At 48.0% G+C, this 19,896-nt stretch overlaps 1 protein-coding gene and 1 long non-coding RNA gene across 2 annotated transcripts; one reads left to right on the top strand and one right to left on the bottom strand.

Annotated features, from left to right (window-relative positions):
* Positions 1–389: 389 nt before the first annotated feature.
* On the bottom strand, positions 390–15,062 carry LOC142069073 (zinc finger protein RFP-like). Its single transcript, XM_075119425.1, has 8 exons — positions 14,625–15,062; positions 13,415–13,506; positions 12,330–12,560; positions 11,998–12,020; positions 9,803–9,918; positions 6,024–6,083; positions 3,027–3,155; positions 390–1,710 (listed from the first exon to the last, which is right to left on the bottom strand). Exons 1-8 carry the CDS (start codon positions 15,043–15,045, stop codon positions 1,199–1,201), a joined length of 1,584 nt encoding a protein of 527 aa, XP_074975526.1. The 5' UTR covers positions 15,046–15,062; the 3' UTR covers positions 390–1,198.
* On the top strand, positions 14,907–19,566 carry LOC142069074 (uncharacterized). The gene is made up of 3 exons (XR_012664944.1): positions 14,907–15,062; positions 17,443–17,562; positions 18,793–19,566. It is a non-coding gene; the product is annotated as an uncharacterized LOC142069074 (long non-coding RNA).
* The last annotated feature ends 330 nt before the right edge of the window (positions 19,567–19,896 follow it).

Raw genomic sequence — 19,896 nt, 5'->3', positions numbered from 1 at the left:
TTATTTCTGACTTCTCCATTCTCCTTTAGTCACTGTTAACTGATTATTTTTCTCTCATAGTCTCCATACTGTCCCCCAATTTTACCCCTTCCCCATTTGCTCCCCCTGGGTGTTTCCCCTCTCAAGAATGTTTTCCTTTCACTCTATCCATTTCTGTTTTTCACCCTTTTTCTAGGACTCTCCCTTTATTCTTGCTTCCTCTGCTCCCTCTGGTTAAACCCACTCTGTCCCTGCTTCTTCCAGTGTTCATTCCCTCTGAAGCACCTGGCATTGGCCACTGCCGTAAGACAGGATACTGGGCTAGATGGACCTTTGGTCTGACCCAGTCTGGCCATTCTTATGTTCTTAATTCTCAGAAAATCATGAGATTGACACACCGCTCGCCCCCCCCCCCCCCCAAAAAAAGAGATTTTTAAAGAAGATTCTATAATGGTTTCTGGTCTGTCTCTTGGTTTTTAATTTTCCCCTGCCTATCCCCTATATCTGGGTGACAAATAGAGACATCCCATATCTACAGAGGAATGTGACTTTGGCCCCTGTTGCAGGAGCTGTCACTGGGGGGCCCCAATGAGATCTGATTAAAGAGTTTTGTACAAAATGCTCCCTGCTGGTGTAGAGGTTCCAGCTTCTCTCTAAACCCCAAATCCCAATTAATTAATTCTCTATCCCTGCTGCCACCACATCTGCCTGTCCCCCAGCCCAGCAATTACTTCTCCCACCAAAACCCTACATCCCTCCCTGCCCCGCAGTGACCCTCTGCTTCTCCTGCAGCTTCAATGGGTCTCCCTTTCTCTCCCCCCCCCTCCCGCCTCCCAAAATCCCTGGTGCTGCAGAGATGGAGGGGGAGGAGATGGAATAAGGAACCAGAGGGTTGGGTACACGGGAGTCCTCCAGGGTCATAGAGACTAGCATGACTGTGGCTAGGGAAGCCCATTTTTAATTCCCCCCATGTATTAGTGATACTGTCTGACTGAAGATCCCCAGAGTCCTCCTGGACCATAGAAGATAGCGACAAACAGTCTAAATAGCTCCTTGGGCAATGAGATTGGCTTCTCCATCTTGATTACTTGCTTCTTTCTGTGGTTTCACAGTCCAGACATGAGACCCCAAGGACCCTCCAGGGTCATAAAGACTGGAGTTTCCAAGGCTAGAGAGGCTGATTTCAGGGTCCTCAGTGCAATATTCCACCCCCTGTGTCTCAGGGACACAGTCTGAGCTCGGATCCTGCCCCCACCCAGAGCCAGGGGTAGATTCTCTCCCCAAGGACAGAGGCTGGTGGGAAAGTGAAGATTGGGGCCTTGTTATCAGCATCGAAAAATGTCACTTGGCCCCATTCACAGTCCAGACAAACCTGGATCCTCCTGGGGACCTGGCTCAGGGGTAGTACGGTTGCAGGGGAGGTGAGAGCCTGGAACAGACCCAACCACTGCACAGCCCAGATCCCCACTTCAGGGTTAAAGCTGACTTCTCCCTTCCTCCTCATAGACTCTCTTGCCACTCCCACAGCCCAGAATCCTCTGTCCCCCACCTCCACATCCCAGCAATATATCCCTGAAGTGAATCCCTCAGAGCCAAGCACACAGGCCCAGGAGTCAAATCTCTCTGGATTGTTCGGCAGATGTTGCCTGGTGTCTCCCCATTTCACACTTTTCTGATCCTCAGACAGGATGAGTCGGGGATGAGCCGTGTCTGGATCCAGAATCACATTCACTATGGGAGAGAGAGAATCAGAGTCAGCCCTGGGGGAATCTGGGACCATTTCTCACACTCCCTAACATCCCTGCTTGGCAGTTCCTCAACCTGTGTAATGGGATCCACTTCTGTACTTTCTCATTTGAATATAGAGCCTGCAGCTCCCTGCTCCCCAGCTGGGGCTGGTTCATTCCCAGCAACAGAGACTTGGCAAGGAAGGTAGCAAAAGCTTGTAATTAGGAGAGTCCTGAGGAGGCAGGTACCAACTTTGAACCCCAGAGGGAGTCTCCTCCCATAAATGCATCCTCCACTGCCAGGCCTGGGAGCAGAGATGAAGACGCAGCACAGGGGAAGAGCCAATAGTTCAAGGCCAGTGAGCAGGAAGCAGGAGGTGGCAATGGGTGGGGCAGCCCCTTCCCAGCCCAGAGAGAAGGGAGGTCTGCAGGTGGCAGCACTAGAGAGACACCATCTCCCCAACCCACAAAGCAGCTGCAATGGCAGAGCCCAGCCCTGCCCAAAGGAGAAGAGCCATGGGGAACAGTCTGTCCCCCAGGTGAAATGGGGAAGGGTGTGACAACCAGGAGGCTCTCTCTCCTGACCACCTTGAAGGTAATATTGGAAAGACTTGTCAATGTCAATACAAATTCTCAGATCACAATTAAGGTGGCTTTAGGGCTGGGCAGTGCAAGTGTCTCTGGTTATTGCAGTGTGGGAAAGTTGCTTTCATGGACATTTTCTGTTAATGGAAGGAAAAACTCCCCCAAAGCTCACCCTGGATGTGTGATCCCAGAGATCCTCCCTTCCCTGCTCTAGCTCAGGTGGGAAAGAGTCTGGAGGGGAAAAGGGTCACAGAGATTAGAGCACAGCGTCTCTGATTTACAACACCAGCCTGGGGAGCTGCTTCTCTCTCCTGAATGCCTGAGAATAAGCAGAGATGCCCTGGCAGTTCGTACCCCTGGCTGCTGAGACTTTCTGTGGTGGCTGCTTTTTCCCTCCTTCCCAGCGGCATCTCCCTACTCTTCCACACCTTAGTGTGCAGGTGGTTGAAGCCCCCTTGGTGCATCAGAGGATAGCCCTGGATGGTACAACCAGACTCAGAACTAGAGTGACTGGATGGAGCCCACAGTGCTCAGCCAGTGCACGGGGCTGCCCACCCTACATGTCCCCTCTTTTGTGTTCCAGAAGGTCAGGACAATCTAGCCTCTTGCTTCTCTTGCTTTCCTCAACCAGGTCCCGTGAGAAGGTGTTTCCCATCCATCCCTCACAGCTGGCCCTCTGTAACTCATCATCGCCTCTTGCACCACAAGCCTCCCCAGCCACCTTTGACATGCCACCTGTATTGGCTGAAGGACATCCAGCTGGTCCATCTCTGTACCAGTCCCCGAGAACATCTGTACATGCTCGTGCTCCACACCATCCACTTCCTTGCCTTTGTGTTCCATCCTGACTCCAAATGGTGGGACCTACAGGAGAGAAAATGAGGAACTGTGGTGGGCCAGCCTGCACTCCACTTTTGTTCCACAGCCCACTGAGGATATTAGGTGGTGTGTCAGCTTGCAGCCCCTTTTCCAGCTCTTTTTGAACCTCTTACTAAAGTTCTGGCTGCAATATTCCCTGCACCTCCTGATGTATACACACCCCATTTGTGACTTCGGAAAGTGGCAAGACCACCTTATTAATCTCCTCCTGGTGATGGCCAAGATGGCCACACATCACTGCAGGAGGACAAATCTGGAGGGAGGGAGAAGTGCTCTGAGACTGTGGCATGTATATCCATTCCCTTTTAAAATCATGTCTCCAGGCACCATTCCCCTGGGCAGTGTTCACTGACTCCTTAGACACCTTTGAGGAGCGATGGATGCTCTCTGGGGTTCTCTGCTTGGTGTCCCCTTCTGGCTCCCTCATTTTTAATTTCTGACCTCTCTCCTTGTCCTGGTTTCTCTTTCATTGTCCCAAATACTCCATTGCTCCCTGGGCTTCATGGTTTCTCCCCCTTAGCTGAGGGGATGGGCCTTTAGCTTTGGGAAGGCGTAGATCCACCATGTCCCAGTACATGCAAATAGCATCTCCCTGCTTTTCCTGCTGGAGCTTCTCCTCTGAGGGTTAGAGAGGAAGGTGAGAACCTGAAGTTGCAGGGAGGGGAGTTAGAGGAGGAAGGTAATAGATATAAACCTGGGGGAAGCTCTATACTGAGCCTGTCCTTCTCTCCCTGGCCTGGGAGAAGAGAAGGGGATGGGTATTGGGGATGATCCACTCAGGCCAGAGAGTGGCCCCTTCTCCAGCCCAGAGAGCAGGGAGGATGTGGTAACATCACAGAGGGACCATATCTCTAACAGAGGAGAAAGAGAGCAACTCAAATGGGAGATCTCAGCCCAGCCCAGCTGAAGAGAAAGATGGGATGCTGGTGAAGAGCAATCGGAGCGAGCCCCTCACATAGGGGAAAGGAAAAAAAGGTGGCAACCCATCTGAATTTAATATTTAAAGGGCTTACGGACATGTATGGAAATGCCAGGGTCAGCATTAATGACATATCTGTGTTGGTGAGGGAGAGTGTATCTACACAGCAGTTTAAGCCTGGGTCTGAGCCTGGGCTCAAGCCAAACCCTCATTGCATCCACACTGCAAATATGCTAATCTAGGGCTCTGATCCAGAGTCCCAGGACCCTGCAGGTCTGGAGGGTCAGAGCCCATGTTAAACTGGAACCCAGGGTCCAAGCCCTATTGGTTTCCTATGTGCATGCATCCGTGGCTTGACTTGGGTGTGGAAGTCTTCTGGGTATATCCTATAGTTCCTGGAGGCGGAGGAGCAGTGCTACAGGCAGCCAGCACAGCATGCCAGACACAGCATTACTACCTAGCCGAGAGGTCCCCCTTCCTGCTCCTCCCACAGTGGTGGTGGAAGTTTCTCCTCCATGGTGGTGCACGGAGCTTGCCTGGAGCAGGGAGCAAAGTTAGGAGGTGGGTCATCCTTCCCTCAGCCATACTGAGCCGAGAGCTCTGTCACTTCTTCTCCCTGCAGGGCAGCTGCTATGGTCCCTGCTCTGCTCACTGGCCCTTACTCCAGGCCCTCCTGCCCTCTCTTGGGCTGCAGGTGCAGGGTCACCTGGGCAGCATGCACTATTAGGGTGGTCAGTGGGAGCCAGCACCAAAACTTCTCCGCAGCATCCCAGAGGTCTGGGGGTGTGGTGATGGCAGGGATAAGGGATTCCCCAGGGTTGCTGGAGCACACTGCATCCCAAGCCTTGGGGATGGATTTTGCCACTTTGCAGCAAGCAGCAGCCAGACTGGAATGTGTGTGTGTCTTCCCTCTGACACCTTCATTTTATGTCAAACTTCAAAACAAACTGAAAAAATCAAGCAAGCAAGCAAAAACTCCTCACCTTCATTGATCATCCTATTTGAAAAATTAAGAATTACAAAGTTTCACTGTAATAGTTTGACACCGTGGAGACTGATGTCCTCATTATCCTTAGGACAGGCACAGGGGCATGTTTTTTGCCAATGTGACCGAGCCTAGAGCTGGAGAACCCAGTTATCCGATTAGACAGTAATTCAGTATAATGCCCTCTCAAATGGAGACAGCCACCAAATGAGCTAATTATGCGGCGTATGTACTCATGTGCTCCTTACGGGCACCCGCGTCCCATCAATAGCACGGCCACAGTTAGGAAACAGGATTGGCAGTCGAGTTTCCCCCCAGTGCAGAAAATTCTTAACCTAGAGTTAAAATGCAATGTTGATGCTCAAGCCCAGGATTCCCTGACAAGAGGTCAGCTGACTCAAATCCCTTACGCTTACATTGCTATGTAGGCCTAGCCTCAGAGTGTTTGTTGGTCAGGGAGAGAGTTTCTGTTCGTCAGTGGGTGCAGGGACTCAACACTAAGGATGGTATCAGGATTGTTTGTGTGATTTCGGCTTGGGAGCTCTTAGTATTTCATGTTTCAGAGTAGCAGCCGTGTTAGTCTGTATACGCAAAAAGAAAAGGAGGACTTGTGGCACCTTAGAGACTAATCAATTTATTTGAGCATAAGCTTTCGTGAGCTACAGCTCACTTCATCCGATGAAGTGAGCTGTAGCTCACGAAAGCTTATGCTCAAATAGATGAAGTGAGCTGTAGCTCAGAAAGCTTATGCTCAAATAAATTGGTTAGTCTCTAAGCCACAAGTACTCCTTTTCTTTTAGTATTGCATGTTTTTGTTTTTATTTTTATTTTTAGGGGTGTGTGTCATGGTCAGTGTTGGTTTGGTTTGTACATTTATCTAGAAGTTCATGAAAATGTTTTCATGGGATTTTCCTCTTTATTTAATGATAATCTCCACCTGAAGTCTCACCTGGTCTGTGTGATCCTAAGGATTTCCCTCTTATTGTCTCCAATTCAGATGGCAGAATGTCTGGAGGGGGAAAGGATAAGATAGATGATATTTCATGCTGTCATATTTGTGACATCCTCACTCTTAATTGACATAATTGTATTTTAATTAAGAGAGAAAAACAGTTGAAGAGAGACAGAGACACACCCAGATTTTTAACAAAGGCTAATATGAATCATCCTATTTTCTCTTTCATTCAAGCGACTCAAATCAACAGAACCAATATCCATGAAGCCTCAGAACCACTCAAAGAGACACTATGTGGAAGACAGATTTTCTGTTCCCTCATCCTCCAAACCCAGCTGATTTCTCATTCTCCTTTTGCATTTTGTCATAAGCCAGGCCAGATCCTGCAAAGATTTTAGCATTAATGTAACTTTACAAACATTGGCCTCTTTCACATCAGTGGGATGCTGAGACTTTTCAGGATGAGGAGCCTGAATTGTGAGCTCTTTGGGTCTATTTACTCAGTATATGTACAGAGCTCAGCACAATGGGGCTTTCATTCTGCATAGACTGAAATACAAATAATATTAAAATTATTTCATAAATGCGGAAACTGAGTCAGGGAGAGAATTGGCTCAATGGGCCTCATTCACCCCTGCACTGGTAAAGGGATGGGGGAAACAGTTTGTGGTTCTCCTATTCAGTAGCTGCTGGGGTCAGTGCAGACATTGGCACAGGCTGCAGAAGTCCGGAGGTCCAGCCTGAGTTGCACCTCTGGTCCAGTGGCCCCTAGATGACTTCTCCCGGAGGCAGTGTCCCCTCCCGGAGGCAGTGTCCCCTCCAGTGGCCACACCCCATTATTTCTGCTCCACCCCTTCCTCCTCTGCCCAGCCCTCAACAACTCCACTCTATTCCCTGCTTTCCCGGGAACACTCCTTGAGCCTGCAGCTGCTGTGGAGGAGCTAGAGGCATAAGAGGCTCCTGTGCTGGGAGGATTCTCCTGGGTTTACACCTTCCCTACAGCCCCTTTGGCCCACACAAGCTGCCACACGGGGCCAGAGCACAATGGTGAGCTGGGTCCACATTTCAAAAGTGGCCTTAAATTGAGGGTTTACATTTTGGTGCCAACCTTTAGGCCTTGTCTACATAGTTTTGTCGGCAAAAGGCAGCTTTCGTTGACAAAACAGTGGAGGTGTACACACTACAATGCACCTCTTGGTGACAAAACTCTCCTGCTTTACTGACAAAATATAACCACCTCAATGGGAGGCATAGAGATTTTTGCAGCAAAGTTGGATCAACAAAGTGTCAGTGTAGACACTGTGTTTGTTACGTTGCTGTAACTGGCCTCCGGAAGGTATCTCACAATGCCCACCGTAACCGCTCTGCTCACTGTTTGGAAATCTGCTGCCATTCATCCAGCTATGTAGACATGTGTCCCTCCCCTTTCAAAGCCCCAGGAAGTCCCCCATACACAATTTGTCTCTCTTTCTCACATACACACAGTCTCTCTCACGCTCCGCCAACACATGCTCTCTCTCTCTCTCTCTCTCACACACACACACACACACACCCCACACCCTATCACACATGCTTCCCCCACACAAACACACACTTCTGTGGGCTTCTTGTATTAGTGTTAGGGTTACCATATTTGAATATTCAAAAAAGAGGACACTATGGGGGGGGGAAGGGGGTATTTGCTCGCCCCACCTGCCCCCACCCCAACTCCACCTCTTCCCCGCCCCCATTCCAACCCCTTCCCCAAAGTCCCCGACTCTGCCCCCTCTCTGCCCCATTGGACCCCCCCCGCTGCTGGCTCCCTCGCCGCTCGCCTCTTCACTGCCCACCGCTGGCTCGCCGCTTGCCTCTTCACCCTCCCCGCCTGCCACTTGCCTCCTCACCCGCGCACCAGCCAGCCACTGGCTCCCTCGCCGCTCGCCTCTTCACTGCCCACCGCTGGCTCGCCGCTCGCCTCTTCACCCTCCCCGCCTGCCACTTGCCTCCTCACCTGCGCACCAGCCAGCCACTGGCTCCCTCGCCGCTCGCCTCTTCACCACCATGCCCCACTCACCTACTCACCCCTCCTGCCGCAGGTCGCTCTGGCTCCTAGGATCAGGGGCAGCCAAGGGGTCTCCACGTGCTGCACCCGCCACAAGCGTGAGCTCCGTGGCCCCCATTGGCCAGCACCAAAGAAAAGCACCAATGGGAGCTGCCGTAGCCATGGAGTGGGGCTTACAGGTGCCGGCAGCACGCAGAGAGCCCTCCCCCGCCAACCCCTGACTCGACCCGACCCTAAGAGCCAGAGGCACCTTCCGGGGGGCGAGGTGGGGAGTCCCAGCGGTGCTTACCTGGGGCGGCTCCCAGGAAGCATCCGGAAGGTCCCTCTGGCTCCTAGGTTCGGGTCAGGTCGGGTCAGGGCGGGGGCGGAGGGCTCGCTGCCCGCTGCCGGCACCTGCAAGCCCTGCCCCCGCAGCTCTGATTGGGCAGGAGGCAGCACGCGGAGACCACCTCTGCCTCTGTGCCTAGGGGCCGCCCACACTGCAGGCTCCTGCCAGCGGGCAGGTGCCGGGAGCTGCCCCAGGAAGCGCCACCAGCCCCGGGACTTTGGTGTGTGTGGTGAGGTGAGCGGTCCCCAATATCGGGACAAAGGGTGTCCCAACCGATGTGGCAAAATCCCAGACGTTTTTGGATATTTAAAAATTCCTCCCAGATGGTGATTTAAGAACCAAAAAGCTGGACATTTCCTGGAAAATACGGACGTATGGTAACCCTAATTACTATTCAGCAGTGTCAGTTTGGTCATATTATCAAGCGTTACTCTAAAAAGTGATCTAAGATGTGTAACTTTTCAGGCACACACAGAAATCATTACAAGGTTCATAGCACAGTGCAAAGAATCAATGCCAGGTTCAGCACACTACAGCAACACACGTTACTGTGGCTCAGTGTTAAAATGCTCCTTCAAGGCATCCTCCAGCCAAATAGCTCCCCATTGGGCTCCTCCTATAGCCTTGTGTTCAATACAAGCACAATACACAGCACAGCACAATACTGAACAGCAGGGTAGTATCCATGCTTTCTGACAGTGATGGCTGGGGTGCAGGTTGCCAGGGCAGTTGAAAAATAGCTGGCCATACAGTAGGATGCCCATGGAACAATGAGATTGAGAAACCTTCATCATGTGACTCTCTACCTGCCTGCATGAGGCATTGCAAACCCTTCACAAAGCACCTTCTGGCCAGGGGCACAGTGGGATAGCTACCCAGAGTGCCCTGCTGTCTGTGTCAATGCAAAGCTACTATTGTGGATGTGCTTTGCCGACACAAGGAGCACAGTGTGGACATGCAACAGTGGTTTTATTATAGCAGTGGCTGTTTGTTGGCGTAACTGGAATCGACAAAACTCTGTAGTGTAGATAGACAAGGCCTTAGGCACCTGGGGCCCGGAGTTCCTTGGTAATGGGCACCTGCAGATCCTACGGACTCCAGCTGCATATGGGGCTGCTAAACAGCTCTGGAGCACATGCCCTGTAGTTCTGTAGTTGGAAGAGTGAAACTGAGGTACACCAAATTTTGTACATTTTTACCTTAATGATTGTACCAAAGTTCACAGAGTGAAATAATGTGAAAGATCCTGGCACCTGGGCCCTTACTTCATCTGCTCAGTTTGTCTGCTTTCTACTTGTTATTAAATAGGTACATAATCTAATTGAACCAGTTGCCCAGAGCCCATCTCCACCCATAGTCCCAGAGACACACCCTGGTTTCCTTTCCTAGATCCCTTCTCAGTACCTTTGAACTTCCACAGAATCTCCATTAGAACAATATTTCGCTGGGAGAAATCACTGAGTCTCTTTTCCAGCTCAGGAGAAATCTCCACTGGCTGGAGGAACTTCCCCTTCTCGCACCTGGAGAGGAAGAATTTCATGATATTATGTTTCTTTTAGTGACTCATTATAATTCCTTGCTAGTGGAAGTTGCTGCTCTTATGGGCCTGGAGTTAGAATTCCTCCACTTCTCCCAGTCTCAGAGCAGGCACAGCACTGGCCATGGCAGTGCAACCTTTCCCTAAAGGCCCCATTAATATTCTTCATCTCTGGCCTGGACAGAGCAGATCTGTACATCAAAGGGGAATCATGTTTTCATGACCAATTCACTCCTTCGCCTCCATGCACTAATACTAGTATGTTCCCATATTTCATGCGCACAGTGTTATCGGATTGTTCTTTCAGGAACTAGATTGAAACCTCAGGGGCCCCCACCCCCACCAGTTCCTTCCACACAGGTCTCCAAACAGTCCTGAGGTGGTAAAGACTCTTGATTTCTGCTGTCCAGGGCATGATTGTAACCAGTGCCTTGAGGTGAAAGGCCCATATTGATCCTCAGGGTTCTGAGGCAGCCAATTCCCCGGGGATGTAATATCTCTAGGAAATACTGTAGGCCAGTCTTTCCCACTGAATAGATAATTCAAGAGTCCTGTGTAAAAGGGTGAGGATTAAATGCATAAATGGGAATTACATTCAGAATGTGACCTTGCCCCATATATTTTGCTGCAGTGCCCTGGGGAACTATAGTAAAGAACAGAATTATCAGATACATAGATGAACATGATTTGTTGGGGAAGAGTCAACATGGTTTTTGTAAAGGGAAATCATGTGTCACCAATCTACTAAAATTCTTTGAGGGGGTCAACAAACATGTGGATAAGGGGGATCCAGTGGATATAGTGTACTTAGATTTTCAGAAAGCCTTTGATAAGATCCCTCACTACAGGCTCTTAAGCAAAGTAAGCTGTCATGGGATAAGACGGAAGGTCCTCTCATGGATTAGTAACTGATTAAAAGACAGGAAACAAAAGGTAGGAACAAATTATCAGTTTTCAGAATGGAGAGAGATAAATAGTGGTGTTCCCCAGGGGTCTGGACTGGGACCAGTCCTATTCAACATATACATAAATGATCTGGAAAAAGGGGTAAACAGTGAGGTGGCAAAATTTGCAGATAATGCAAAACTACTCAAGATAGTTAAGTACAAAGCAGACTGTGAAGAGTTACAAAGGGATCTCACAAAACTGGGTGACTGGCTAAAAAATTTGGCAGATGAAATTCAATACTGATAAATGCAGAGTAATACATATTGGAAAACATAATCCCATCTATAGTTATAAAATGAGGGGGTCTAAATTAGCTGCTACCACTCAAGAAAGAGATCTTGGAGTCATTGTGGATAGTTCTCTGAAAATATCCACTCGATGTGCAGCGATAGTCAAAAAAGCTAACTATGTTGGGAATCATTAAGAAAGAGATAGATAATACAACAGAAAATATCACATTGCGTCTATATAAATCCATGCAAAATCTTGAATATTGCATGCAGACCTGGTCACCCCATCTCAAAAAAGGTTCAGAAAAGCACTACAAAAATGATTCTGGTTATGGAACAGCTTCCATATGAGGAGAGATTAATAAGACTGGGACATTTCATCTTAGAAAACAGACGGCTAAGAGGGGAGCTATGATAGAGGTCTATAAAATCATGACTGGTGTGGAGAGAGCAAATAAGGAAGTGTTATTTACTCCTTCTCATAATGAAAGAACTAGGGGGTCACCAAATGAAATTAATAGACAGCAGTTTTAAAACAAACAAAAGGAAGTATTTCTTCACACAACGCACAGTAAACCTGTGAAACTCTTTGCCAGAGGATGTTGTGAAGGCCAAGACTCCATCAGTGGCTATAAACCAGCATGGTGTTCCTAGCCTGTGTTTGGCAGATGCTGGGAATGGTGACAGGGGATGGATCACTTGACGATAACCTGTTCTGTTCGTTCCCTCTGGGGCACCTGGCATTGGCTGCTGTTGGAAGACAGGATACTGGTCTGACCTAGTATGGCCATTCTTATATTTTTATGAAATGTAGAGTCAATACACTCTCCAAGTCCTTTCACAGCATCGTAAAGAATGAGGGGAAGTGAAATAGAGCCACATACCTGCTCAAGGTGCTTCTGACATCCTAGAGAGGAAAGAGACAGAAAAACAATTTTAGTCCCAAATGCTGCCCACTGGGGATCCCAGAGAAGGGATTTTGCAGATATGGGAAAGAGAGGCCCTGTCTTGGCCCTAGGGCCATGGATTTGCTGAGTTAATGTCATCTCTAATATAAATGAGTCTGTAATTCTTCAAAGAGAAACAATAATTCACATTTCAGGAATGCACACACTGAATTACACTGTGAACTCTGACTGCTGGTCTCCAGTGCCCATGATTCAGGAGCCGTCCTGTCCCTGTGTTTGGATCAGGGATGTTTATAACTCAGTCTCACCTGCAGGAATTCACTTGCTGGCTTCTGACACTTCCCCTCCAGATCACTGATCAAGTTGCTGAGACGGAAAATCTCCTCAGACATTTTAGTGACATTGTCATTCTGTATCTTCACAATCGCCTTTTCCAGATTTTCCAGCTGGCCCAGCAGGAGTTGCTCTTCTTCTTCTAGAAACTGCCGCAGTTGCTGAAATTCAGATACAACCTTCTGCCTCTTGTTTTGTGTCTGTATCTATTTTTTTTAAAAGAAAGGACAGGTAAGGGTTAGAGAGAGAGTCTAGGGTCCGTTCATGGAGTGCTGACTGTGCAGGAGAGAGAATTTCTTTGAAAATTCTGTGATGTCTAACACATGATTATACCCTGTCATTAGTAGGGAGAGGATTTTCTACCACTTTCCCATTTGTCCCAAATATTTTATCATGGGATGTTTCTATGTCTGACATAGTCAGCACACTGTGTTAAGCCAGACCCAGAGCAGCAGCCAGCAGGACTGAGCACTACATTAACAGAGATGCGAGGGGAGAGAAATAATTAACAATGCAAGAAATGTCTGCAGACTCAGGCAGACAGCACTGCACGAGACATAGTCTGCTCACCTTGGGAGGAGTTTTGTGAAAGACACAAGGGCTAGAAATTAACTCATTAATTGGAATGGAAGCTTAGATTCTACAGAATATGATGTGGTCCTGCTCCTGAGAGAGGATTTCTCAGGGCCGGTTTGTGTAGGTGTGCAAAGACACAGGACTCTAACACAGACATCCATGCTCATGAAGAAACACAAAGCCCACATTCCCCAAGTCCATGGAGGAAGCTGCCTACAAACAGATGTCCTACCAGGTGCACCTGAAAAGCGAAGCCAAGGGGCCTGGCCCATCCACTTTTCACCACAGACCCAGCCCTCTCCCCCTCCTCTTCTCGCCGAGGTCCAGCCCCCCGGCCAGGCTGGAAGCTGGAGCCCGGCCAGGGTAAGAGAGGCCCAGGGAGCCCAGGCTGCTGGGAAAAGCCATGGGTGGGGGGTCCCAAGACCAGATTCCTAACAGATGGCCCACTGCAAGTCCCTGCAAGTTAATAACAATGGGCACCTACCAGATACTCCAGGCTTTTCCCCTCTCCAGTCACTTTAAATCTCAGAAGCTTTTCTCTCTCTTCCTTCAGAATCTCCAAATGGGCCTGAATCTTTTCCTGAAGAAACAGAAATGATGTTGGGAGGTTTCATGTTGAGAGTGCTTGGGGTGGGGTGGGGGGTTTCCATGTCAAACCGAAGACTCTGTAGGTGACTGTCAACCCTACCAGGTTTATGACATCAGGAACACCAAGGAAATGAAACCTCATTAACAGAGACAGGGAGTGTTTTATATTGAGACTGTTTTGAATTATTTGTCCCCTTTCTCCATAGATTTAAACCAGCAAGAAACTGGAGTCACATGATGGTGAATCAATTAACCTGTTTTTGAGAAGGTTTAACTCACAAAATGATACAAATCCCAGGTGTTATATGCAGCGTTGTATATGTGTTGGTCTCGGGATATTAGGTGTTAATGGGCCATGGTGGGGAACAAATAAATCTATTTTTGAGAAGGTTTAGCTTACTTTGTGATACAAACAACAGGAACTACCAGGACCATTGAACTTCAGCCCTGAACCCCTGGGGAGCATACTGGTTGGGCAGAACTTGCTTAAGCACTAAAGCAAACCCTGCTAGAGATGCTGATTAGTGTTAAGAGTGGCTGGAGTTTGACTTAGTGCTGTTCTGAACCCTTTCAGTGGCAATGCCCCCAGCGCCCCTGGAGGAGTGTCCGGAAGCAGTGGATTCTGGAAGATTTCAAAAGGCTCCACTCTGGCTGGTCCTTGCCCACATACACAATAAAACACTTCAGACTGGCACAGGACAGCTCTTCCCAGGTTAGTTTTGCGGCAACCCAGGCTAATGCCCATGGTGTTCGGCATGGACCTGCGCTGTCTGGAGCCCTTTTGTGTGTGGACTCAAGCTGCTTGGGATCCACACAGGGTTTAGCACAGTGACCTCCTCTAATGCAGGCTGGCATCTGAATTTCATCCCTTACGGAGGAACACAGGAATTCAGAATCCCAGTGGGAAACCTCATCTCCCTGCTGGGCCTGAGGCCTTTATCAAGGAGTTGCTATATAATTTTTCATACATTTTTTTCTTTACAGAGCTGAATGGTGCAGATACATCAATAGCTGTAGGAGAGAGTCTGTGTGACTGGCAACTTGTGATTAAATGAACCTGTAACTAAAATTCAAAATTATTTCCCATTAGGCTGGAGAGAAGTTCCCTTCCTTGTACTCCTGGGCAGCCTCCTCTATGGGAACCACAGCGTGAGCTCTGTGAGCCTGGGATCTGTCACACACCACACAAATGGGGGTTTGGTCCTCTTCACAGAACAGTTTGACAGGCTCCTGGTGCTCATCACACACACTATCCCCTCCTGACCCTGTTCCTGCCTGGAAACTCAGCTGTTTGGCTATTTCTACAACATTTGCCAGCTGCCTGTTTGGCCTGAAGTTTCTCTGCTGAGCAGTTTCTCTGCACTGAGGGCAGGATACTTCTGAGTCAGATCCCTCCCAGCACCGGCTGATGCAGCCTCGGCAGAAATTGTGCCCACAGTCTATAATCACTGGGTCTTGAAAATATTCCAGACAGATGGGACAACTAGCTTCATCCTGGAGACTTTCCATGGGGTTCTCTGCGGCCATGGCTCCCTCTGGACAGTGTAAGTGTAAGTTTCACTTTCCTGAGCTCAGAAATATGCCCCTCCTGCAAAAACAACTGGGTGTTTCCCTACCTGGCACTGACTCATGCGGTTTGGTGAGCTGGAAGGTGCCAGCTGGTAACATTATAGCCCCAGAGGCTTTTCTGAAAAATGAACCACTAGGGCTCTGGTGCTGCAACCAGCCCCCCCTGTGCTGGTGTGGAGGGTCACTGGGGCTTCACAAAGACACCAATGTCCACCTGTGATGGTGAGCTTGCAGAAGCAGGGTCTGTGTGTTTAAGGAAGGAAATTGTTAAATTCACAGGCTAAAAACTTGGTTAAGTTGGAGAGTTTCCAAGGACTGATTCTCATGCACGCTAAGGCTGTTCTGGTTCAGTGTAAAAGGGCCTTGCAGTGTTGCCAACCTTCATGATTTTTTCATGAGCTTTATGACAGTTGATGTGTTTGTTAGAACCCCAAGCTCCTTGAAGCTTGTGATTAGGTGAGACTCTGGCAACTTCTATCTAAGCAGAGCCCTTATGCCTACAGCCCTCATAATGTACAAGAAAGTTTTAACATAGTGTTATTCCCCACCAACCTGGGCCCTGGCCATGTTCCAGGCACAAGCCATTTTTGCTCAGGTCAGAATTCAGGATTTGCTTTACACTGTGAGTGAGATGAACACACTCAGTGTCGTGTGTAGAACTCTTCTGTCAAAGGCAGTGTCCTATTGCCAGTGAATGATTTTAGAAGTGTGTAGCCAGGAGTGGGGTAGGTATTCTCTTTAAATCTATATTTCCTTCTATGAAGGAGAAGAGAAAGTGCCGACTGGCACAGCAGGGATCAAAGAAAACCTTTGGGTTCAGCTAGCCCTGCCCCGCTATACCTGCAGCCAATGCCAGGCCTGGAGGGAGGAGAAAAGAAGGGAGCCGGCTCAGCCAGGGGATGACTGGTGAGGGGACAGGAGCTCACTGTTTGCCTGCCTGAAGGGACGGAGTAGCGACTTGCCAGCCAACGCAGCCACTGGAGGCAAGTAAGCCAACGGGAGCCTGCAGATAAGCCCCAACTGTGGGGCAACTGGACTAGTGGGGCTGTGCCCCAAACTAAAGAGACTTTAGAAGGAAGCACCCGAGGAAACTGGTTTTGAAGGCCCCCCCTACCTCCGCCCCGACAGGGAGAGAGACTCATCTCCCCTGTTTAGGGGTTGAACCACACAGAGCCCTGGGCTGGGACCTGATGGAGGGGGTGTGTGGCCCAGATCCCCCTAAATCCCCTTTGAGCAATGAACTAGCCACTAGTTCATCTGGCCATTGAAAGCTCTATCACACCTTGCTTTTAAAGATTGGGGCTGTGGTGGGAAACTGCACATGAGTAACCTTATTATCTGCCTTTTAGCTAGTATTTGTTTCTTTATATACATTACACATGATTAAAATTTCACTCACTAATTTCACCCAGATGGGAGAGCAGAGTAGGGTTAGGGATTCAAATTTAGGGTCATTGGATCAAGATATTCCTGAGATACAGCTTGTGCCAAAACACAAAACAGAATGACAACAAAATGAAATAAAAACACAGTATTTCATGAAATTCATAGATTCTATCCACCCTGGACACAAATCTCAGACTGAATTGTAAACCTGTGGGTAACATTCACCTCCACCAAAGTTTCTTTATAATTATAATTATTTATTGTTTCGTCTGAAGAAATGTCAGTGGTGATATGGGGTAAGTGGCAGAGGAAGTTGGGGGGGCTTGGCACGGGTGGGCTGTCAACCCCAAATTCTCCGTAGGTCTTTCTGTTATTTTCTTGTCACAGTATTGTATCAGCTGTAAAATGTAGATGAGAACTACAAATGTCTAAGTGATCATTAACTCTTACAACAAGTCTCTTTCCATTTAAAATACTAGGAAATTAAATAGCAAAACAAACAAACAAGCAAAAGCCCCAGGCAAACAAAGAACCCCACAACTTTGTTAAAGGAGAGTTCGGGTTGCTCATTGACATCAAAAGTTCAAGTTCATCAAAACTAAAATTTCTGAAAACCAGGAAATAAAGAGTTAATGTAAATGGCAACACAGCCTCAGCTCTGCCCTCTTTGCAGGATGACCCAGAACCCCCATCGTGCATGCTGGCACTCTGCCTTTGCAGATGGTGCAGAGCACTCAGGGAATAGGGCACATGACAACTGTAACACAGACTCAAACACTTTCTTCTTGCTAAAGTACAACTTGATTTTGGTGAGCTTTACTGGCCAGGAGCTACCTACGTCTGTTCTATGCTCAAACACTGAGTCTGTTCCCATGTGTGTCGAATTTTATAATCCTTCCTGCCCTTTTACAACCCTTTCTCACAAGATTGCATTCAACACTGTACTTTCACTTCTCATTCAACACACAGACAGCTCTCCTCTCCCACCACCCTGCTGACAAGCCCCATGGCAAGAAGATCCCCTGGGTTCTGCTGCTGACTGAACCTCCCCAACTCAGTGCTGGAATGATGCATACTGGATCCCTCAAGGTACATGTGCAGCTCTGTCCTTTGATAACAGACATGGGGGCTTCAAACCCAGATCTCACATCACAGTCACAGCTCTGAGACGCTCCTCAAACTAATCCCCAGCTCTCCGCATATCACAATCACAGCTTGTCATAAATATAAAGGGAAGGGTAACCACCTTCCTGTTTCCAATACTATAAAATCCCTCCTGGCCAGAGGCAACATCCTGTTACCTGGAAAGGGTTAAGAAGCTCAGCTAATCTGGCTGGCACCTGACCCAAAGGACCAATAAGGGGACAAGATACTTTCAAATCTTGTGGGGAAGGCTTTTGTTTGCGCTTTTAGTTTATGTGTTGTTCTCTCTTGGGACTGAGAGAGGCCAGACAGAAATCCATCTTCTCCAACCCATCCTAATCCAAGTCTCCAATATTGCAACCAGTATAGATAAGCCATGCAAGGCGGATTAGTTTCTTTTGTTTTATGTGAATTTTCCCTGCGTTAAGAGGGAGGTTTATTCCTGTTTTTCGTAACTTTAAGGTTTTGCCCAGAGGGGGATCCTCTGTGTTTTGAATCTGAATACCCTGTAAAGTACTTTCCATCCTGATTTTACAGAGATGATTTTTACCTTTTTTTTTTTTTTTTTTAATAAAATCCTTCTTTTAAGAACCTGACTGATGTTTCCATTGTTCCAAGACCCAGGGGTTTGGGTCTTTGATCATTTTGTAACCAATTGGTTAGGATGTTATTCTCAAGCCTCCCCAGGAAAGGGTGTGTGTAGGGCTTGGGGGGATATTTTGGGGGAAGACGTCTCTTCCCTGATTCTTTGTTAAATCGCTGGGAGGTGGCAGCGTACCAGGTTTTAACCTAAGCTGGTAGAAATAAGCTTAGGGGGTCTTTCGTGTGGGTCCCCACATCTGTACCCTAGAGTTCAGAGTGGGGAAGGATCCCTGACACAGCTCACTTAAGTTACTCCAACTGATTTCTTCACCACTCAGTACAGCTACACCTAACACATTGAATGCAGCTGGGGTGCATGCAGATAATTCTCAGTGACTATTCCCAGCTCCAGGGGGCAGGGTGAAGGTTGCATTAGCATGGACCTTAACTCTCTATTTCCTGGTTTTCAGTAGAAAGCGTTTTGATGAACTTGAGATTGTGGCAGGGCCTGAGCTGTCACTGGGAAACCTTAACTCTGTTAACAAAGGTTTGTTGGCTGGGTGGTTAGTGTTTTCATCACTCAATTTATTATAGCCCACAAGAAGAGCAGGAAGAAGGGGCACTTCAAAATCTTTGCTGGAGTCAGATAACTTGGGACCCTGAAAGCTGGAGACTGCTGGTACAGACACTTCCAACTCAGTGCGACTGTGGCTGTTTCTTTAAGAGAGGACTCAAATCTCCCCACATGACAGGAGTAGAAATTGCTGCCACTTTCCAGCTTCTGTCTACCTTTGCACATGCTGCAAGAGGAGAGTGTGTTTATCAGTTTGGTACAAAAACCGATTTCCTTAAAGAAGCGTAAGGAAAAGCGATGAGAACACGCTGCTGCTATTTTATAGCCAGAATGAATTGATAAACTGAAATAGTGTTTTAAATGGTAACGATCTCAATAAAACCAATGAGGTCAGATCACACCTGTCATAAATATAAAGGCAAGGGTACCCATCCTTCTGTATACAGAACTATAAAATCCCTCCTGGCCAGAGGCAAATCCCTTTCATCTGTAAAGGGTTAAGAAGCTAAGATAACCTCGCTGGCACATGACCAATGAGGAGACAAGATACTTTCAAAGCTGGAGGGGGGGGAACAAAGGGTCTGTCTGTCTGTGTGATGCTTTTGGGGGGAACAGATAAGGAATGCAGCTCAGAACTCCTGTAAAAAGTTAGTAAGTAATCTAGCTAGAAATGCATTAGATTTCCTTTTGTTCAATGGCCGGTAAAATAGGCTGTGCTGAATGGAATGCATATTCCTGTTTTTGTGTCTTTTTGTAACTTAAGGTTTTGCCCAGAGGGATTCTCTATGTTTTGAATCTGATTACCTGTAAGGTATTTACCATTCTGATTTTACAGAGATGATTCTTTTACCTTTTCTTTAATTAAAATTCTTCTTTTAAGAACCTGATTGCTTTTTCATTGTTCTTAAGATCCAAGGGTTTGGGTCTGTGTTCACCTGTACAAATTGGTGAGGACTTTTATCAAGCCTTCCCTAGGAAAGGGGGTGTAGGGCCTGGGGGAATATTTGGGGGGGAAGACGTCTCCAAGTGGGCTCTTTCTCTGTTCTTTGTTTAACACGCTTGGTGGTGGCAGCATAGTGTTCAAGGACAAGGCAAAGTTTGTACCTTGGGGAAGTTTTTAACCT

Source organism: Caretta caretta, chromosome 14 (genome assembly GCF_965140235.1).
Source record: "Caretta caretta isolate rCarCar2 chromosome 14, rCarCar1.hap1, whole genome shotgun sequence".
Taxonomy (NCBI): Eukaryota; Metazoa; Chordata; order Testudines; family Cheloniidae; genus Caretta; species Caretta caretta.
The sequence above is the reverse complement of the archived record's forward strand: the minus strand, read 5'-3'. Positions and strand labels throughout refer to the sequence as shown.

Excerpts from the sequence above, each read along its gene's own strand:
- LOC142069073 (XM_075119425.1), bottom strand. The coding sequence starts at position 15,045 with ATGGCCGCAGAGAACCCCATGGAAAGTCTCCAGGATGAAGCTAGTTGT. Across the intron at positions 12,021-12,329 it reads CAGCAAGTGAATTCCTGCAG|GATGTCAGAAGCACCTTGAG; the intron begins GTGAGACTGAGT and ends TTTCCTCTCTAG. Across the intron at positions 3,156-6,023 it reads CTTAGGATCACACAGACCAG|GTCCCACCATTTGGAGTCAG; the intron begins GTGAGACTTCAG and ends TCTCTCCTGTAG.